Source organism: Solanum lycopersicum, chromosome 2, assembly GCF_036512215.1.
Source record: "Solanum lycopersicum chromosome 2, SLM_r2.1".
Taxonomy (NCBI): Eukaryota; Viridiplantae; Streptophyta; class Magnoliopsida; order Solanales; family Solanaceae; genus Solanum; species Solanum lycopersicum.
This window is the reverse complement of record NC_090801.1, coordinates 60971890-60989015: the sequence shown is the minus strand read 5'-3', so window position 1 is coordinate 60989015 and position 17126 is coordinate 60971890. Positions and strand designations below refer to the sequence as shown.

The 17126-nt window shown below is 32.4% G+C and overlaps 2 protein-coding genes and 3 non-coding genes across 6 annotated transcripts; 3 read left to right on the top strand and 2 right to left on the bottom strand.

Moving 5' to 3' along the window:
* Window positions 1-300: 300 nt before the first annotated feature.
* Window positions 301-372, bottom strand: TRNAG-UCC (transfer RNA glycine (anticodon UCC)). The gene has a single exon. It is a non-coding gene; the product is annotated as a tRNA-Gly (tRNA).
* Window positions 373-3515: 3143 nt separating this feature from the next.
* LOC101251642 (uncharacterized) lies at window positions 3516-6178 on the top strand. The gene is made up of 2 exons (XM_004232659.5): window positions 3516-5376; window positions 5615-6178. Exons 1-2 carry the CDS (start codon window positions 3988-3990, stop codon window positions 5981-5983), a joined length of 1758 nt encoding a protein of 585 aa, XP_004232707.1. The 5' UTR covers window positions 3516-3987; the 3' UTR covers window positions 5984-6178.
* A 583-nt stretch (window positions 6179-6761) lies between these two features.
* LOC101252247 (uncharacterized) lies at window positions 6762-7767 on the top strand. Its single transcript, XR_182478.5, has 2 exons — window positions 6762-7242; window positions 7316-7767. It is a non-coding gene; the product is annotated as an uncharacterized protein (transcript).
* A 441-nt stretch (window positions 7768-8208) lies between these two features.
* Window positions 8209-11119, bottom strand: LOC101251945 (autophagy-related protein 8C). 2 transcript variants are annotated; one of them, XM_010318288.4, is made up of 6 exons: window positions 10778-11119; window positions 10581-10642; window positions 9525-9580; window positions 9379-9431; window positions 8576-8694; window positions 8209-8503 (listed from the first exon to the last, which is right to left on the bottom strand). In XM_010318288.4, the coding sequence occupies exons 2-6, from the start codon at window positions 10615-10617 to the stop codon at window positions 8397-8399; spliced, it is 372 nt and encodes a 123-aa protein (XP_010316590.1). In that variant the 5' UTR covers window positions 10618-10642; window positions 10778-11119; the 3' UTR covers window positions 8209-8396. The 2 variants fall into 2 exon arrangements, with proteins under 2 accessions (XP_010316590.1, XP_010316591.1); XM_010318289.4 differs by having other exon boundaries at window positions 10581-10687; window positions 10778-11023.
* Window positions 11120-15991: 4872 nt separating this feature from the next.
* MIR171b (microRNA MIR171b) lies at window positions 15992-16077 on the top strand. The gene has a single exon (NR_107993.1). It is a non-coding gene; the product is annotated as a microRNA MIR171b (primary transcript).
* The last annotated feature ends 1049 nt before the right edge of the window (window positions 16078-17126 follow it).

Here is a 17126-nt window from a genome sequence, read left to right as displayed (position 1 = left end):
TTAGGGACTTTTTTTTTTTTTTTATGAAAGGTATATATATGTATTTATCGATCATCAAAAGACTTGTTATGAAATGTAACAATATCAATAGAGTCCATGATTATAAGGTTATAATCAAATTATCTCAGAAAAATATTTTATTCATGAACTCAATAAATCGATAATCATTACTAAACGTAAGTTAAAGTGTGTATTTGGTATGACAATTACATATTGTTAAGAATGGTTTAAGTCCATATTTATCTCCTCTTTTACTTGGTATAAACAAAAACCAAAGTTTAGTATAAAAAAATAAAACAGTGCGTCTGCCGGGAGTCGAACCCGGATCTATTGCTTGGAAGGCAATTATCCTAACCGTTGGACTACAAACGCTTGTACGATGGTTCATTCGAAATATCTATTTTATTTACACTCAAGATTTTGTTTGACGCAAAATTGATTAAAGTTAAACAAGACTTTTGAATCTTGTAATTTTAAACTAAATGTATAATATATCAAAATGTACCTTAAGCTTGTTTTAAACATGGCATGAAGAAAGTTGAAATTGAAAAATTATCAATAAAAAATAAATATCTTTTCTGAATATACTAAAAATAAATAAGACAAAAAAAAATTAAAACAATGTGCTTAATTTATAAGCATTGGAGGAGCAACAATGAATAGATCAACTTATGAGGAAAAATAAAATGCAACAGTTATTCCAATTGCACAACTAAGTAATAAATCTACGATATTAGAATCAAAGATGAAGAATGCTTATCACCTAAACAATTCCTCTCTCCTCAAAAAAACACACATATAAAATGGTAATAAATCACATTTTAAAAGTCGATGTACTAAAATATAGTGAAACAAGATGCTTGGTAAAATAATTTCAACATTTCAAAATTGATAATATACCTTATATTAGTAGATTGAATTGACAAACTCGACCTCTATTAACAAAAACCAACATGAATTTGATATCTTTTTGACAATTTCTATACAGAAGTAGCAAATTAAATTACCTAAGACTTTAGTATATATTAACTTTAAAAAATATTTTTTTTGGGAATACTATGAAAGGGATGCTTACTCCTTGCCCCATTCGTACATATAACTCATGACTACTTTTAATATGAGTCAAAAGGTGATTGGATCAAAGCTATATCCATAAAAGTATATCGTTATATCGATTAATTACGATACAAATAAAATTTCAACTTCTTCAAAATTGAAAGCAATGGACGAAATCAGATTTTATGAACTTTTGTTTCCCTTTTGCCAAACAATTTAAAGAAAAGGACAAAGAATGCTTTTCCTAAATACCAATATTTAGATGCTAATAAATGTGAAATATGCTAGAGAACCCATCATTACTAGTTATTAGTGAAATTCAAATGTCTTGCCTAGATATGGATTCACCTAACGTGGAGGCATTGAGCGCGAATTTAAATTTAGTCAAACTTCAATGTAGATATCAAATATTGAGTGAGAAATTTTAAAAAAAATAGAAAAACTAAAATGAGTTCCTACTTTCAAATATGATAAGCACCCAATCACGCTATTTGCTTCTTATTCGTTGAATTTCATTGACCTGATATTTTTTTAAAAAAAATTCTAAAAATTAAAAATATATTTTATTAAACATATTTTAGCGCAGTTGGTTACACTTTTCTTAAAGGTTATTAGTAGCCCAATCTAGTGAAAAGTTTCAAATCATTAATTATGTTGCTGTTATAATCAATCAATCAATATGTATAACACTTTACACCATCATGTTATGTTTCATGTCTAACTTCTTAATATATGTATATCAACTTTGTATAGTACTTTACACCATGTAATGTTTCAACATATAACATAACATTGTGCGATAACTTAGTAAATAACATGCTGTGTATAATTTGTTAAATTATATATATATGTTCATAGTGTTTATATTATTTCTTTTGTGAACTTCACTTCTTTTTATTCCATAGTAACGGTAAAATTAAAGTAACACGGACACCATGGTCGAGTTCTTTATTTTTTAAAAGGAAGAAAATGTATTGTAGTCAAAAAAGAAATCTTAGTTGTAAAAATGGAAATGCACACAAATCCATGGGATTTGCTCAGAAACCAATGTTAACTGCTTTATGTGTTCAATCAAAGGAAATTTGGCAACTGTCTTGTGATTTGGAAATCCAGTTTAGATTTTTGTCTTGCTTGACCCAGACACCCCTTTGTTCAATTCTTTTCGATTAATTTGATTTTACTATACGTAACATTAAGGGTGAAGAAATTATATCTATATTTGCGATACATTCTTTTATAATTCCCTTGAATAAAGTTTGTTTCTTTCTGTTATAGACACAACAAACCCCACTATGTCCTACACCGACCAGTCAACTCTTAGGTCCCTTTTCAATTTTTCTCTATTAACTTCAATTATTGCACCATCCTTTTGATTTTTTTATATTCATATGCTATAGTAAAGTTTGTATAATTATGTTCCATCGTAAATATATATATGTATCATTCGTTATACATTTATAATTGAAGCAAATTGTATAAAACAAAGTATATAAAATGAGAAAGAGACTTGGACAGAAAATTATATAAAACAAATTGTATAATTAAAAGTGTCAATTTGAGTTTGTATAAAATAAGAAAGAGAGAAATACAAAAGAGACTTGAGCAGGAGAGTACTTTTATTGTATAATTATAAGTGTATAAGATAAAAATAAATGTATTTGCATATGTATATACAATTTTCTCTTGCTTTATACAATTAGAAACACGACTTATACAATTTTATTGTATAAAAGCGAGAGAGACGAGCGACTCGAAGCGAGCGAGAGAGGGAGAGTGGCTAGCAAGAATATGAGGGAGAGAAGGACTGACAAACAATTTGCTATGGAATACAAATAAATTAAATGGTAGCTACTATTTTTAATTTATATTATTAATTTTTGTCATACTATATAATTGTCTCTTTTTAATTAATTTTGATAAAATATCAAATAAAGTAAACTTAACCAATTTTAATGTGTTGTATGTTGTGGGTTTTGTGATTAAATTATAGCCTTACCTAGACTACATATAAATGTAGTAGTTCTATTGAACTCGCAAAATCATAATTGGATTTGTCATTGATTGAGGAGCGAGGACCCTTACGATACATTAAATTAAACCTTTGATGTGCTCTTTTTCCTTCCATTTAGAAGGGGAATTGTGTGTTAGCTTACCTTATGTTTAACAGTTGAACAAAGACATTTTGAGTTTGGTGTTAATAAGTAAAAGTATTTATTACACTGAAAAGGAAATTAACTTGAAAATTGCAGTTAGCCAAACTAAATAGTTCTTATAAATTCCCTTCACAGGAAATCTTAATTCACACTTAATTAAGGGTTAAAATCTCTGTTTCTATCTATTAGTAATTAGAATTTATAGTTTTTTTTAATTATGTGATACTACTTCAATATTTCCAAAATAAGAAGAAACTGGAGTGAAGGACAAAAAAGAACCAGCAGAGAAACTGTAAAAGCTTCACAAAAACCTGAATAAAATATTCATATCAATCGCATCCCCGTAATTCAGATAAATAAAGTATCCACGAAAGTCGCGCCTATTCGCCTAACAGTACTTGGCGTACTACACTTTTGTGGAAAGACTAAATTACCCTTTACATTAGAATATTATCTCCCTTTTTTTTACTTAAGAAAATTAATTACTATTATTAATAGGTGCATATTTTTTTCGAAAAAATAGTAGTATGAATTTAATTTTAAAACGTTTTATTGTTCAAATTTTGAAAAAGTTATGGATCACACTATTTGAGTCGTCCTCTTTACTTCCCCTTTCTCTGAAGAAATGTACTAATGAAGCCCATACAGAAAAGGACTACTTTGCCCTTACCTTTCTCGTTCTTCAATAACATTCCATTCCAGAATCATACTCCATTCTTTCCTTTATTTACTTACCCCTGACAAATTCTGCTTTCCCCAATTCTCATTTTCATGTGAAATGTCCACACCGGCGGCAACTTCACCGGCCACCACGATTAAACCAGGAGATTACGCTCATAGCCCTGTACATTACGCCGTCGTTTTAGGAGATCATTCTACTCTAAGCAGACTCGTCGCTTCTCTTCCTCGACCCGCAGATCCAACTCGGATACAAACTGAGGCCGACTCGCTTGCTCAGGAACGAATCGCTGAAAAAATCACCGCCGTACTTGACCGCCGTGACAACCCTAAGCGTGAAACGCCACTACACCTCGCCGTCCGTTTGAATGACGTGTATGCTGCTCGGACACTAGCCGTTGCCGGTGCTGACATTTCGCTTCAGAATGCTGCTGGTTGGAATGCTTTACAGGAAGCTATTATGCGGAGATGCTCCGATGTCGTTTCAATTTTGGTACAGCATCATCATTTAGGTGCTTGGTACAAGTGGCGCCGCCGTCTACCTCGACTGGTTGCTGTTCTCCGCAGAATGCGTGACTTCTACATGGAAATTTCTTTCCATTTCGAAAGTTCGATTGTTCCCTTCGTTGGAAAAATTGCGCCTTCTGATACGTACAAGATCTGGAAACGCGATGGTAATCTTCGAGCAGATACATCTTTAGCCGGTTATGACGGCTTGAAAGTTCAGCGAGCTAATCAGAGTTTTCTCTTTCTCGGTGATGGTGACCGGAAGTCTGATATTCCGGCTGGTTCATTGCTAGTTTTGAACCACGATGACCGTAAAATGTATGATGCTTTTGAGAATGCTGGTTCTCCTTTGAGCGATTCCGACGTTGCGAGTTTCTGTAATCAAACAAGTGTGTATCGTCCTGGGATGGACGTGACGAAATCAACACTAGTTGGCCGAACAAATTGGAGAGGGCAAGACAAAACAGAGAACGTCGGAGAATGGAAAGCCAGGGTTTATGATGTGAATAATGTTGTTTTCAGCTTCCGATCGCGAAAAATTTCCGCAGCTGAAAGCGAACAAATTCTGCCATTAGACTTAGAATTAGAAGAGGATTCCGAAGACGGTTTCCTCGTCGCAGAGAATCCACGGTTTAGCGTCTCAACCGCCGCTACCTCCGTCGGAGATAGTAACAAACAAAGACGTCACAGCAGTTTCACTCGAGAGGAAAGGGATTACGTTACCGTTTCTCGAAGAAGCGTTGACATTATTCCGGAACCACGGCGGAGAGCGGCGGCGATACCGGTTGCACCACCGCCAAATACGAAGGAGAAGGAATATGTGAAGAGCCTTAAACCGTCCGTTTGGTTAACAGAGGAATTCCCGTTGAAGACGGAAGAGTTGCTGCCGTTACTTGACATATTAGCGAACAAAGTGAAAGCCGTTAGACGAATGAGAGAGCTGTTAACCACCAAGTTCCCTCCGGGGACATTTCCAGTCAAGGTAAGGGGTAAAATTGATTTTTCACATTCGAAATTCAGAGGTCCCACGAGATTCTCATTTCTTCTGATGAAAGCTTTGATATTGTGTTTGTGTTTTTTCCCTCTTTATTTCTTCTTTTCATGCCCAAGTGTCTGTTTTGCTTCAGCTCCTTGTCACACTTTTTTTTTTTGTTTAGTGTTCAACGCAAAGAACCTTCCTGGGACCCAATTTAATTATAATTTATATTACTGATTGACAGTTGGCAATACCAGTGGTCCCTACAGTGAGGGTAGTAATCACATTCACAAAGTTTGTAGAGTTACAACCCATTGAACAGTTCTACACTCCATTTTCAAGTCCAAGGCACCTCCTTCATGGTGGTGATACTGAGGATGAAAGTTCAGGAAACAATTATTATTCCCTTCCTTCATCATTGTCTTCATCGTCATCTTCGTGGCTGTCGAGGAGCAATAGCCGGTCGTGTTCAACTAGCAAGCTGCCACAGGAGAGCTGCAATGGAGCACAACAGGCAGAGCCATTTGCAATACCTGGTGGATATAGTTGGAGTAGTTTTGATGTGAAAAATAGGAAAATGAAGAAATCCAAGTCTACTAGGAGAACTAAGTGACTGTCTTAATACTAGTAATTCTTTTAACATTTGATGTGATTCGATCAACTACTCTGTTTTTTTTCTTTCTTTCTATTACTTGCTAATTTCTAGTATAGTTTGTAGATATTAAGGAGTATCTAACTTTGAATCTCCTATACTATTGTTCTTGGATTATCAATTCTCATAGTGGTCATTCAACTGAGTCTCTCAAAATCGAATCGTTGAATTTATCGCATTGATACAGAGTTATTGAATCGAAGGTGATCATTTTAGGTTTAAAAAGCTGCATTTTTTTTATCATCATATAGAAGAGTACGTACTATGGCGTGGGAGCAAAAGGCCTGCAAATATTGTTGATGGGTTGCGAGTTTTGCAATGTCATGTAACTGTGGGGTTTTAACATATAATAGTTGTTGCTCAAAGCAAAGACATCCTCTTCTTTTTTATTCCGACAAAGCAAAGATATTTTGACTTGTGTATATATTTCAATAATTAGCAACAACCACTAATGATTTAAGAGGTCAAAACAGGTGTATTCAATCATTTTGACATCAATTTTATGTCAACGAATTTTTACTATACGTCTCTTTTCTCTGTCTCTCAAATCAATGGTATGATAAAATGGGAACTCATGGTTTAACTTTTTTGTACATTGGGACCTATCTTGCAAAACCAGAACAAGTGAAGGAATAAATTTTGAGAATTTCCATTATAACAGACTTGTGATTCTATCCTGTAACTTAATCCAGAATTGTCGCAAAGACATTTCAAATCCAAGAAAATCTTAGGCACTCTTGTTGCTTTTTCTTATAGAAAATTGAGTTGTGTAAGTTCTTTTAAAAAGGTTATTCAGTGGGAGAATTTTACACACTATCTAGTTCACATATACTATGACTTGTGTTTTAACACTACTTCAATCCAAAACTTAGATGAGGAAGCAAGCATGAGTGGTAGTGGGGTTGGGGGAGAGGACAACAATTTTGTAGCAAGTGCTTTATCATATGAGGAAAAGACAAACCATCACTCTTACTTTTGGTTAACTAAATCCTTCCACTTCATCCACTAATTTCTACTTTTATACACAACCATTCACAATATAGCTAAGTAGGTGATAATAGAGAACCTTTTCTCCAAAGAAGAATAAATAATGTTTGCTTCAAGAGAAAGTAACCTTGTGAGTTCGCTAGCAAGTCTTCTATAAAAGGAACACACAGGTTTAAGAGACTTATCCTTGGGCGCTCCTCTTATTAGTTCTACCACTTACAAGCAGTAATAAAGTAAAATCCCCAGCCCCTTCTCTGTTTTCTCTTTTATTCTTTACAAAATCATCTTATATTGTGTTGTTGACAGGATTTATGGCTAGTGATGGACCAAGTTGGGCAGATCAATGGGGTGCAGGAGGGATAGGTGCCATGGATGAAGATGACAGCTATTATAAAAGCAACAAAGACAGTGAAAACAACAAGAAAGCCACTAGTTCATCTTCATCAGGAATTGGCAAAGTCAAAGCTGTGGCAGTGGCTGGTGCACAGAAAGTGAAAAATGGTCCTTCCATGTTGATCAAATGGGTTAGGAGCAAATCCCAGAAGAAGCATCCCTCCATTTCATGAAATGAGGAGGATCAAGGATTATCTAATCTTTATCTTGCCTTCTGTAAGAGGATTTCAGATCAAACATGTCTATTTATGCGTTGTTATGCTTCCTGGTAGTAGTTTGTTTCCGGGTGAGTTTAAGGTCATGGTGTAAAGAATATGTATGCAATCAGATTACTAATAAGGTAATTACAATTGTTCTCTCTCTAATAGTATTAGATATCAAAGTACACTAGTACAAATATTGTCAGAGCATACATCTCAAAACCAAGAGATGTAAGCAAAGAATATAAAATACTTGGGACATATACAGTTGTGCGAAGGACAAATATATTGATCATAATTCCACAGGGATCACATAATTGTTTTCGTCTCTGCTGAGAACAAAACCTGAGACCCCATCATTCTCTACTCACTACATTGAACACTAGACCATGCCCTTGGGTGCTAAGGTTTGGTGTTCTTTACATGATTTAAAAGAAACAAAACATCAGTTAATTGCTAGCAAGATTTGATCTTAGCTATAAGGGCAAGGTTATAATTTCTGGCAAACACCAAACTCAAACTATGGGCTTTTCTTCCAAATCAACAGCAAGTACAAGCGATTACTGAAGAGTCAAACGATGCAGTAAAAGGAAAAGTAAGTATTACTTATAGAAAGATCAACTTGATTTAAACGAAAGGCACTATAAGATAAGAGATCAAGAGTTGAACATCTGTAAGTTATAAGGATATTCCAAAGAGGAATATAAATTTGATTTTATGTGGAATGCAAACCAACAACTACAGTTAACTGTTCATGATGAGATCAAGGAAATGTCAGATTTACATTTGAGATATTAATTTCCAAGCTCAACGAACCCAAATGTGTTTTCTCCACTGTATGTCATGTAGAGAAATCCATCTTCATCTTTATTTTCCTCATAAATTGCAGACATCAGAGAAGCTGAAAAGAAAGAAGATGTAATTATACAACAATCCTAACCAGTAAATGAAATAACACCATCTCTCTGCTTACCTGTTGGAGGCAAAGTGTTCTTGACAAAGACAAAGATGGCCTTTGAAGCACCGAGCTTGATCCTCTTCCGCACCACATAAACAAATTGACCAACAGTCAAATCAGCTGGGACAAGGTATCTGCATCACAAGTTAAGACAATTGAGAATTACTAGAGCAGCTACAGCAATTCAAACTTATATCCTCATGTGTTAGATCCATAAAAGACAACAACAGTGTTGGATGCTATCAACACCTTGACCACTAACGAACACTTGACATTCTCGCCAGCAATTTCCACACACAATTCCATTTCTACATGGAAAGAAAGTGAGGACATGCATACAATCATTTAGTTACAAGAACCTCAAGTAAGGACAACACCTTAGTTGAATTCTGTATTTTCAATTTATCAAGAAAGCATAGCATCTCCAACCAACCCATGTGGCCGATTCTCCTAATGGTTATTGGTATTAAAAACAGTTCCCCCCATCTGATAAATTGGTAAGAAAGAAGAATATCAAGATATCTTGAGAAGATTGCAGCATTCATAAAGTATAACCACCACCGAATTCCCATGATAAAAATCCTTATCTCAGACTAATTATGACAAACAAGACAGCAAAAACATGCATATTCCAGTTTTCAAAAAACCAAAGAGTTGATCAAAATGATGCAACACCTACATCACATGCCAAAACACAATAAATATAACTGGATTTTGTGGATTTAATTACCTTAGGATAAAAGCTCAGAAAAGCACTTGATTCTAAAAAGTGAACATCTAAGGCATAAATAAAGTAAAAGAGAAAAGTAGCAACTTACTTCTTTTTATCGATGTCAGGGACATCACTCTTCTCTGCCTTCTCAACAATCACCTAAAATAGGAAACATGAATGTCAGAGAGAAGCTACAAAGAGTACTACGTGTGACTTAATGCCAAGAATTTCTTGGGATAACAAAGATCATACCGGAATTCGATCAGGATACTTCTCTCGGATGCGAGAAGATTCTGACTGCCTCCTCTCTATAACCAAAACCAAATTTTGGAATCATCAGAATTTACACCACAAAATACTTGCTTTTTTGTTTGATATTTGCAAGAAATGGGGATACACTCGGGAGAAATCTGGAAAAGTTGAAAAATAACCTTCGAGCACATAAACTTATAATTCAAAAGAATACATAACTTTTTTTGACCAATAAGTCAAATCTCAGCAAAAGAATAGCACATTTTTCGTATTTATAAAGTAATGAAGCCAATAATGCTAACTCTAACATGACAATAGCATAAATGTAAAATAAGCTTGTTCCAAGAGAGCATGCTGAATAACTTTTTTTGGAGACTCAAGCCACAGGGAACACTCAAAGGATAATTTTCCAACCCAAAATTCTCAAACCAGATATCGCCATACTCAGATAGAATAAAAACATGACATAGACCAATATAACAGGATAATAGCTTCAAGTATGAGATTTTTCCCAGAGAAGGTCATTAAACTGTAAAAATACAAGCTTCAAGCACTAGAAAGTATAAAACAAGCTTCAAGCACTAGAAAGTATAAATGTCAATGAAGGGAGATAAACCTCGTATATGCACCTTCAAACAGTTCATATATGCACCCCAAAAAGTTCATGTCTCAATGGTTGCCTCACCATATAAAGAATCAAACAAGTTTAGAAACCTAAAAACATCACCAGAAGAATTAACAACATCGAACAACTTGAATGCAAGAGGGCAAGTGCGTATCAATATCAAGAAACCCGACAACATATCCCAGGAATGATCCCAATACCCAATCAAGTTTTTCAGCATGACAACTAGATTGCCGGTGTAATCTCACAAAGTGGGGTTCTAGGAAGGGTAGGATTTTTTCAGCATGGTCGAAACAACAAATAATTAAACTATGATCATCCAAGAAACTTCAAGAAAGACACATAAACAAGAACCCATACACACAATGAAACTTCTTGTAGTATAAGTAAAACAATAAAAAAAAAAACGAATTAGAAAGAAAAACAATTACCCAAAGGGTGTTCAAGCTTGAAAGAACTTTTGGCCATGACAAGACTGAAACTTTGATCCTACCTGCAAAATTCAGACAGATAAACACCACCAGAATCCAAGAAAACCCTAAAAAATTACACACAAATATACATTGTAATGAACAATAGAAATCATCAAAAAGTTCAATTCACGCAAAAGGGTATCTTTAAAACGTACCAGAAAAGAAGAAAGTCGAATAATTGAAGAGGGTTTTTGAACAATTTCTGGGTATCTAAAGGGGATAAATTGAAGAGGTTTTATTGCTAATGAATTGGAGAAAGTTTGGATTCACAAGGAAACTCCATTTACAAGTATTTGTTTCGCTTCCAACTCTGTTCGGTGAGAATTTGTCGGATCAATAATACGAGGTCGTGCGGTGTCTTTAAAGGTCAACACGGTGCCGTTTTGAGACTCATTGGCTTTAGAGTGAGGATATGTTTTGGTCACCTTATATTCTAGTAATTCTAGTAGGATATGTTTTGGTCACCTTATATTCTAGTAATTCTAATCTAATTATTTGGTAAGCAATAAGAATAGTGGTACCTAACCTGTTTGTTTTACAATTCCCACATACAAAGTCTAAGTAAAGAATATGTATAAATTCAAATAAATTCTATATAAATTAGAATAACTTATTGTTACTTTTTATTACCTGCCAAGTTTTGTTTTGTAATTCTTTATATATATATATATATTTAGATGTTGGTCAAATTTCATATAATTTGATTTTACAAGCTAAATATAACAAATAAAAGTGAACTACAAAATAGAGAGTAGCTACAATAGCCAAAAAAGGATACATATATATATATATATAAATGTTGGTCAAATATCATATAATTTGATTTTACAAGCAAAATGTAACAAATAAAAGTGAACTATAAGTAGAGATAGATACAATTGCCAAAAAAAGAATAAATTTTTTAATCAACTTGTTTCAAAATCGTATTAATTAGATTATAGGTGCTAGTTTAATTTGATTCATAAATATGTAGCTACCTCGTCGAACGGCAAATTAGTGGGTCTTAGGGCTTAAAATAAATGTTTAAGACTTTAAATCAATCAACTCAAGTTGACAAGTCCAAGTCAACCCTAATTTTGAACCCAAAAAACAGGGTAAACAACAAATTTATTAATTATTATTATGTCTAAGGGCCCGTTTGACCATAAATTTTGCAAGTAAAACTTGGGAAAAAACTTGGCAAATTTTGTTTGTTCATACACTTTTTTATTATTTGGCAAATTTTTTTGACAAATTTTCTAAATTCCCAAATTCTAGAAAAAATTAGTATTTGGGCCAAATTTCATTATTTGGAAAGTTTTAGAAATTCAATTTTTACCCTTAACTTTTTATTTTACAAAAACAATATAGTTATTGACACCAACCAATTCAATTAGCTCTCTTCTACATGCATTCTTTTGATTTCATACATTCCTTTATTACAGTTAGTCTTAATGAACTAGCTACTAAATAAAACATGAATTGCATTTATTTTATTTTGGTAGATAAATATTACGTTGTTGATGCTGGTCTACGGAACACAAGAGGATTTTTAGTTCCATTCATTGGAATGCGCTATCATTTGCATGACTACCGAGGAAGTGAAAGAGAGCCTAAGAATGGAAAAGAGTTATTTAACTACAAACATACTTCTCTGCGCAATGTAGTTGACTTTTGGTGCATGGAAAAGTAGATTCAGAATACTAAGACAAGGCATGAACAATTATGAATGTGACATGCAAGTGAAAATAGTAATTGCTTGCGCTGTATTGCATAATTTTTTTACGTGAACACCAAAGTAGTGATGGAATATTCAATGAATATGAAAATGATGATATGGTTGTTGATGAAAGTGACGAACTACTGGCTCAGGGTAACAACATCGCTTCATCTTCTCGATCGTCTGATTCGAAAATGTAAGCTCATCGAGAAGAGATTGTTCATAAAATGTGGGAAGATTATATTAAAGAATAGGTTGAACTCTTTCAGATGAGAAAGCATATGTTCTTCAATGATTGCAATATTTATTTCCTTTTGTTTTCTTCTCTTTTTTTCCCCGAATTTATATTAGTTGTATTTTCATTACCATGATTTGTACCAAGACCTTTTCACTATACGAATATTTACTGTAATGATTCTTGTTGATTTGTTGCGGAAGTCATAAATCTTGTTACGTGAGATTTCTATTGTGCTATGTAATACAAATTTATGGTTAGTTTGATAGTTTTAAAAACTTATGGGTATAAATCATATTTCTTAAAAAATGAAATATGTTTCTCAAATTCTATGGCCAAACACATGGTAAAATTTCACCCAAATTTTCATCCAAATAATATTTGCCAAAAATATTTGAATATCTATGGCCAAACGCTAGCTAAGTATTTGAGTATTTTAACGGATGACAGAAGATATTGAAGAACATGACTAGTTTGCACTTTCAAATTCCAATCAAGATTTGTTAGAATGTATCTTGTTTTATTTTTTTCCCTCCTTAGATTAGGAGTTCACGTTAGAGTCTCGACTAAATCTGAATTGAGTAATGATGAACGGGCTTTCAATAAAATTTTCTCCACATCTAAGGCTCAAATCCGAGACTCCTAGTTAAGGGTCAAGTAACCTCAACACTGCATCACAACTGATGTTGGTTAGAATGTATCTTGTACAATTAAGTTTGGAGATGGTCTTCTTTTGCTTTGCAAAGGTGATATTTGCTCCAATATCCAAGAGCTGAGTAACTGCTTCTCAGAATTCTCTAATGCTTTTTGGCTTAGTATAGCAACATAATTTATCTTAATGGAGTAAGTCCAAGCGTGCAACGTAGGATTTGTAATTTCAAATGTTTCGGTTCTAATGGATTGAACCACAAAAGCTAGAGGATTGCCCAGACACGGACTTAACAACCTGCCTCATGCACCCACAGGACTAGAGTCTTCTGTGTGGACAATTTTAATATGAACGTCCAACATGAATAAATCATACATATATGATTATATTGGCCAAAAACCTAGCTCAGCCCCTGTCAATTAGCACTTATAATTAACAACGTCACCATATAGCGGGGGATGCGGTAACATAGCTAGAAACCAGTCATTTCTTCTTTGGGAGCTGAATATCTTTCAAATGAGAGTTTTTAGCTGCTAAGTATGGTCTACTCAACTTGAATCTTAATTCATGAATTTCAAATATTAAATAGTTAAAAGAGGATAATGCACCCGCAAAGGTGATCGTTAAAAGTGGGGTTATAGATTCAAAAGTTTCATTCATGTTCTTTAAGCCAAGCTTATCGGACAGAACTCGCCTAAAACTTGAATTTTAACTATGCACATAGCGCGTTAACAAAATAAAAGAGGGCAGCATCTCTATAGTAATGCATATGCAGAGCAAAGGATTTGTCATTATATTTGAGCATTCAATACTTTGAAAGGAGAGGCAAAATGCTGTTCAGAATTTTCACGTGAAAACCCTCATTTAATAAATTCTTCCAAAAGGTTAAACCTCTTCAATTCTTCCTTTGTAAACAATACTATTACTACAAAAATTGACCCTCTGAGTCCCCAACTTAATGAATATAAAATGTTAATAAAAATTTTAAAATGGTATATAAATTTTGAATTTAATCAAAATGGTAAATCGCTAGTAACATCAGCGATTTACTAAAAAAAAATTAAATGAAATCGCTGTCATGGCAACGATTTACAAAATAAATTTTTTTAATGATCTTTAATAAATCACTGTCTAGGCACCGATTTATCATAGATTTTTTTAATTACTTATTAGAATTTTTTTTTAAAAAAAATATTAAAAGCAAATCGCTGCCTAGGCAGGGATTTGTGTACCAATTTTTTAAACTTAAATTGTGGTAAAGGCAACAATTTTTTTTTCCGAATAAATTGCTTACAGCAACGATTTAAGTTAAAAAAAATAATTTTAAAAAAAATTGGTACACTATGCAGCGATTTGCATTTTATTTTTAAATTTCTAATAAATAATTTTTAAAAAAATTAAGATGAATCGCTGCCTATTAAAAATCATCAAAAAATAATTAAATTTAGCAAATCGCTCGTGTTGCAGCGATTTTGCTTTTTCCGGCGAGCAAAATTGTTGCACTACCAGCGAGTTTGTCGTTTTGGTTAAATTTAAAATTTATATACCGTTTTATATTTGTTGTTAACATTTTATACCCATTAGGCTCCGGACTCCAATATGCCATACATATATACTTTATAACATAACAAAATTTGGACTGTATTCTAAAATAAATAAATAAAATAAAGCAACAAATTTATCAAAAAAAATTGCCACTAATTATGAATTTTAAGATTATAATAAGATTTACCTTTAAATAAAAATATAATTCTTTCTAAAATATTGAATCGATACGTCATTAATATCATTATCATAAAAAATTAAATACGTAAAAGTAAACAACAACCCAAAAAGTGGGCTAGCTAGAAGTTTGAAATTCAAAATTAAAAATATTAGGTGTCATAACTCATAGTATTGATTCTTGAAATGCCATTTTTCTAATTTTATTTAAGTATAATAAATGCAATTGGAAAAAGGTTATAGAATTGCTTCAGTGAGCTTTTTCATCGCTTCTTAGCTTTAGAGTAAATATACCAACCTTCTTTTTCTTGTTGGGTTGTTGGCAATATTCAATGTCTGTTCCTCCCATATCCCCTCCACCCCCTACTCCATCGTTTCTTTTAAATTTACTAGGTTAATAGAAGAGTTCGAGCAAAAAATATATATATATATATCTAGTGATTGTAACACCAACGCAATAAATTCGACAAATTTAATATTCTTTTATGTGAGCTTTTAAATAATTACTAAAATTTCAATAATATTAAATTTAAATGCATATTTTTTAAAAAGAGTTTAAGTTGTATATTTCATCTTTTACGTTATCAGGTCATTTAAAGAAGGATAAAAATCATTGTGAAATATGAAATTTGTAATTTTAAATATTAAATAAGATAGGTTACTTTATTCAAGTCTACAACATTTAACCTAATTTTATGGTGTAAATCATTAGACATTGACGTAACTTAAACTCCTTTACAAAGATAATAAATTCGACGTGCTAAGAAAATTTTAAAGATTGACCTCATCAAGTTACAGCTCTAGAGGTATCGTCTAAGTTATATTTATATACAGAGAGAGAGGAGGACCATATGTATATATAAGAAGGCATAATATTCTTGATTACAACTAAGATATGCCAACTACTTCCCTACCATTATATTTATTCTAATTCCTCAAAAATTCCTGTTTGTCTATCTATATATCCTCCCATCCTTTTCACTTTCCCTTCAGCTAACTTATTAAAATCTGCTGCCTAATCTTTGCTTCCATATCATGCAGGTAACATTATTTTAATTCTTCTAACGAGATATTGGTGCGGTTCAATTAGAAAGCGCACTTCTTTATATATAGAACTTCGTTATTTAATTGAGCCGTGCCAATATCACGTATTACTATAACGTTGAATATCATTTTTTTTTGTCTATTTAATTGTTTTCCATTAGTTCCTAAATGAATTTTGAAGCTTCTTGTCCGCCCTTTCCTAATTAAATCCAGATCAATTTTCTCTCTCTTTATATATATATTTGAAAAATGAAATGTAAACAAATTTATTTTGACTTATTTAGAGATATATCATGTGTGTGCGCCTTTTAAATAACTTAATGGCGTAAATATTTTTTTATCATATCAGTGTATAGAAGTTAAACATATATTTAATTATATCTATTTTGAGATAGGATCTCAATAATTAAGATGACAAGGAATGTTGATCGTGACGAAGTAACAAGATTTTCTTGTCTAAATTTCCAGAAAATAAAAGAAAGTCTTCTGTTGGAATATCTTAGAAGATGAGATATTATCTCCATTAATTTCAAAATTAGCCTTTTTATTTTTCTATTCGTAGATATTCATGCATTCATGTTTATTCTTCGTGTTATTTTTTAATATAATTATAAACATTATCATTCTGTTGAGTTGATAACTAATTATTGTTTGTTTATAAAATTTCAATGCTGGAATTTATTTTGAACAAATATATGTATGTTGTTATGGTATTATATATGTAGGTATAAATAATGCAAGTAGCACAAAAAAATAAAGATGGGTGTTGTTGGAATTAAATGATTTGGAGCTAAAAAGGTTGCCTACTTTTGAAAAAAAAGAAGAAGAAAGTGTTGAGTAGGTGAAAAGATTTATGATTATGATATGCTTTCTTGACCTCATCACTCATAGTAAAATTTCAATATTTACACACATGATAATAAGTTATCTTCCTTTGTGGGGGAGTAATAAATAATGAACAACGTAACTTGACGTACTAACACAATGAAATTAAAAGGTGCTTATTTCTAATAAAGAAGCATTTTTTAGAAAATTTGTTAAGTTGTATAAAAATGCAAGAAAAAGAAAATTTGTAATATAAGTATATTTTTTAAACCTCTTATAGGCTATATACCTAAAGTAAAAAGTTATTGCCATTGATTGTTTTCTTTTCCT

Bases quoted from the DNA above. Each gene is read 5' to 3' on its own strand.
- LOC101251642 (XM_004232659.5), top strand. From the start codon at position 3,988: ATGTCCACACCGGCGGCAACTTCACCGGCCACCACGATTAAACCAGGA. The intron at 5,377-5,614 runs GTAAGGGGTAAA...ACTGATTGACAG, and splicing joins CGGGGACATTTCCAGTCAAG to TTGGCAATACCAGTGGTCCC.
- LOC101251945 (XM_010318288.4), bottom strand. From the start codon at position 10,617: ATGGCCAAAAGTTCTTTCAAGCTTGAACACCCTTTGG. The intron at 9,581-10,580 runs GTAATTGTTTTT...TTTTGGTTATAG, and splicing joins CAAGCTTGAACACCCTTTGG to AGAGGAGGCAGTCAGAATCT. The intron at 8,695-9,378 runs GTAAGTTGCTAC...CTTGTGATGCAG, and splicing joins CCTGACATCGATAAAAAGAA to ATACCTTGTCCCAGCTGATT.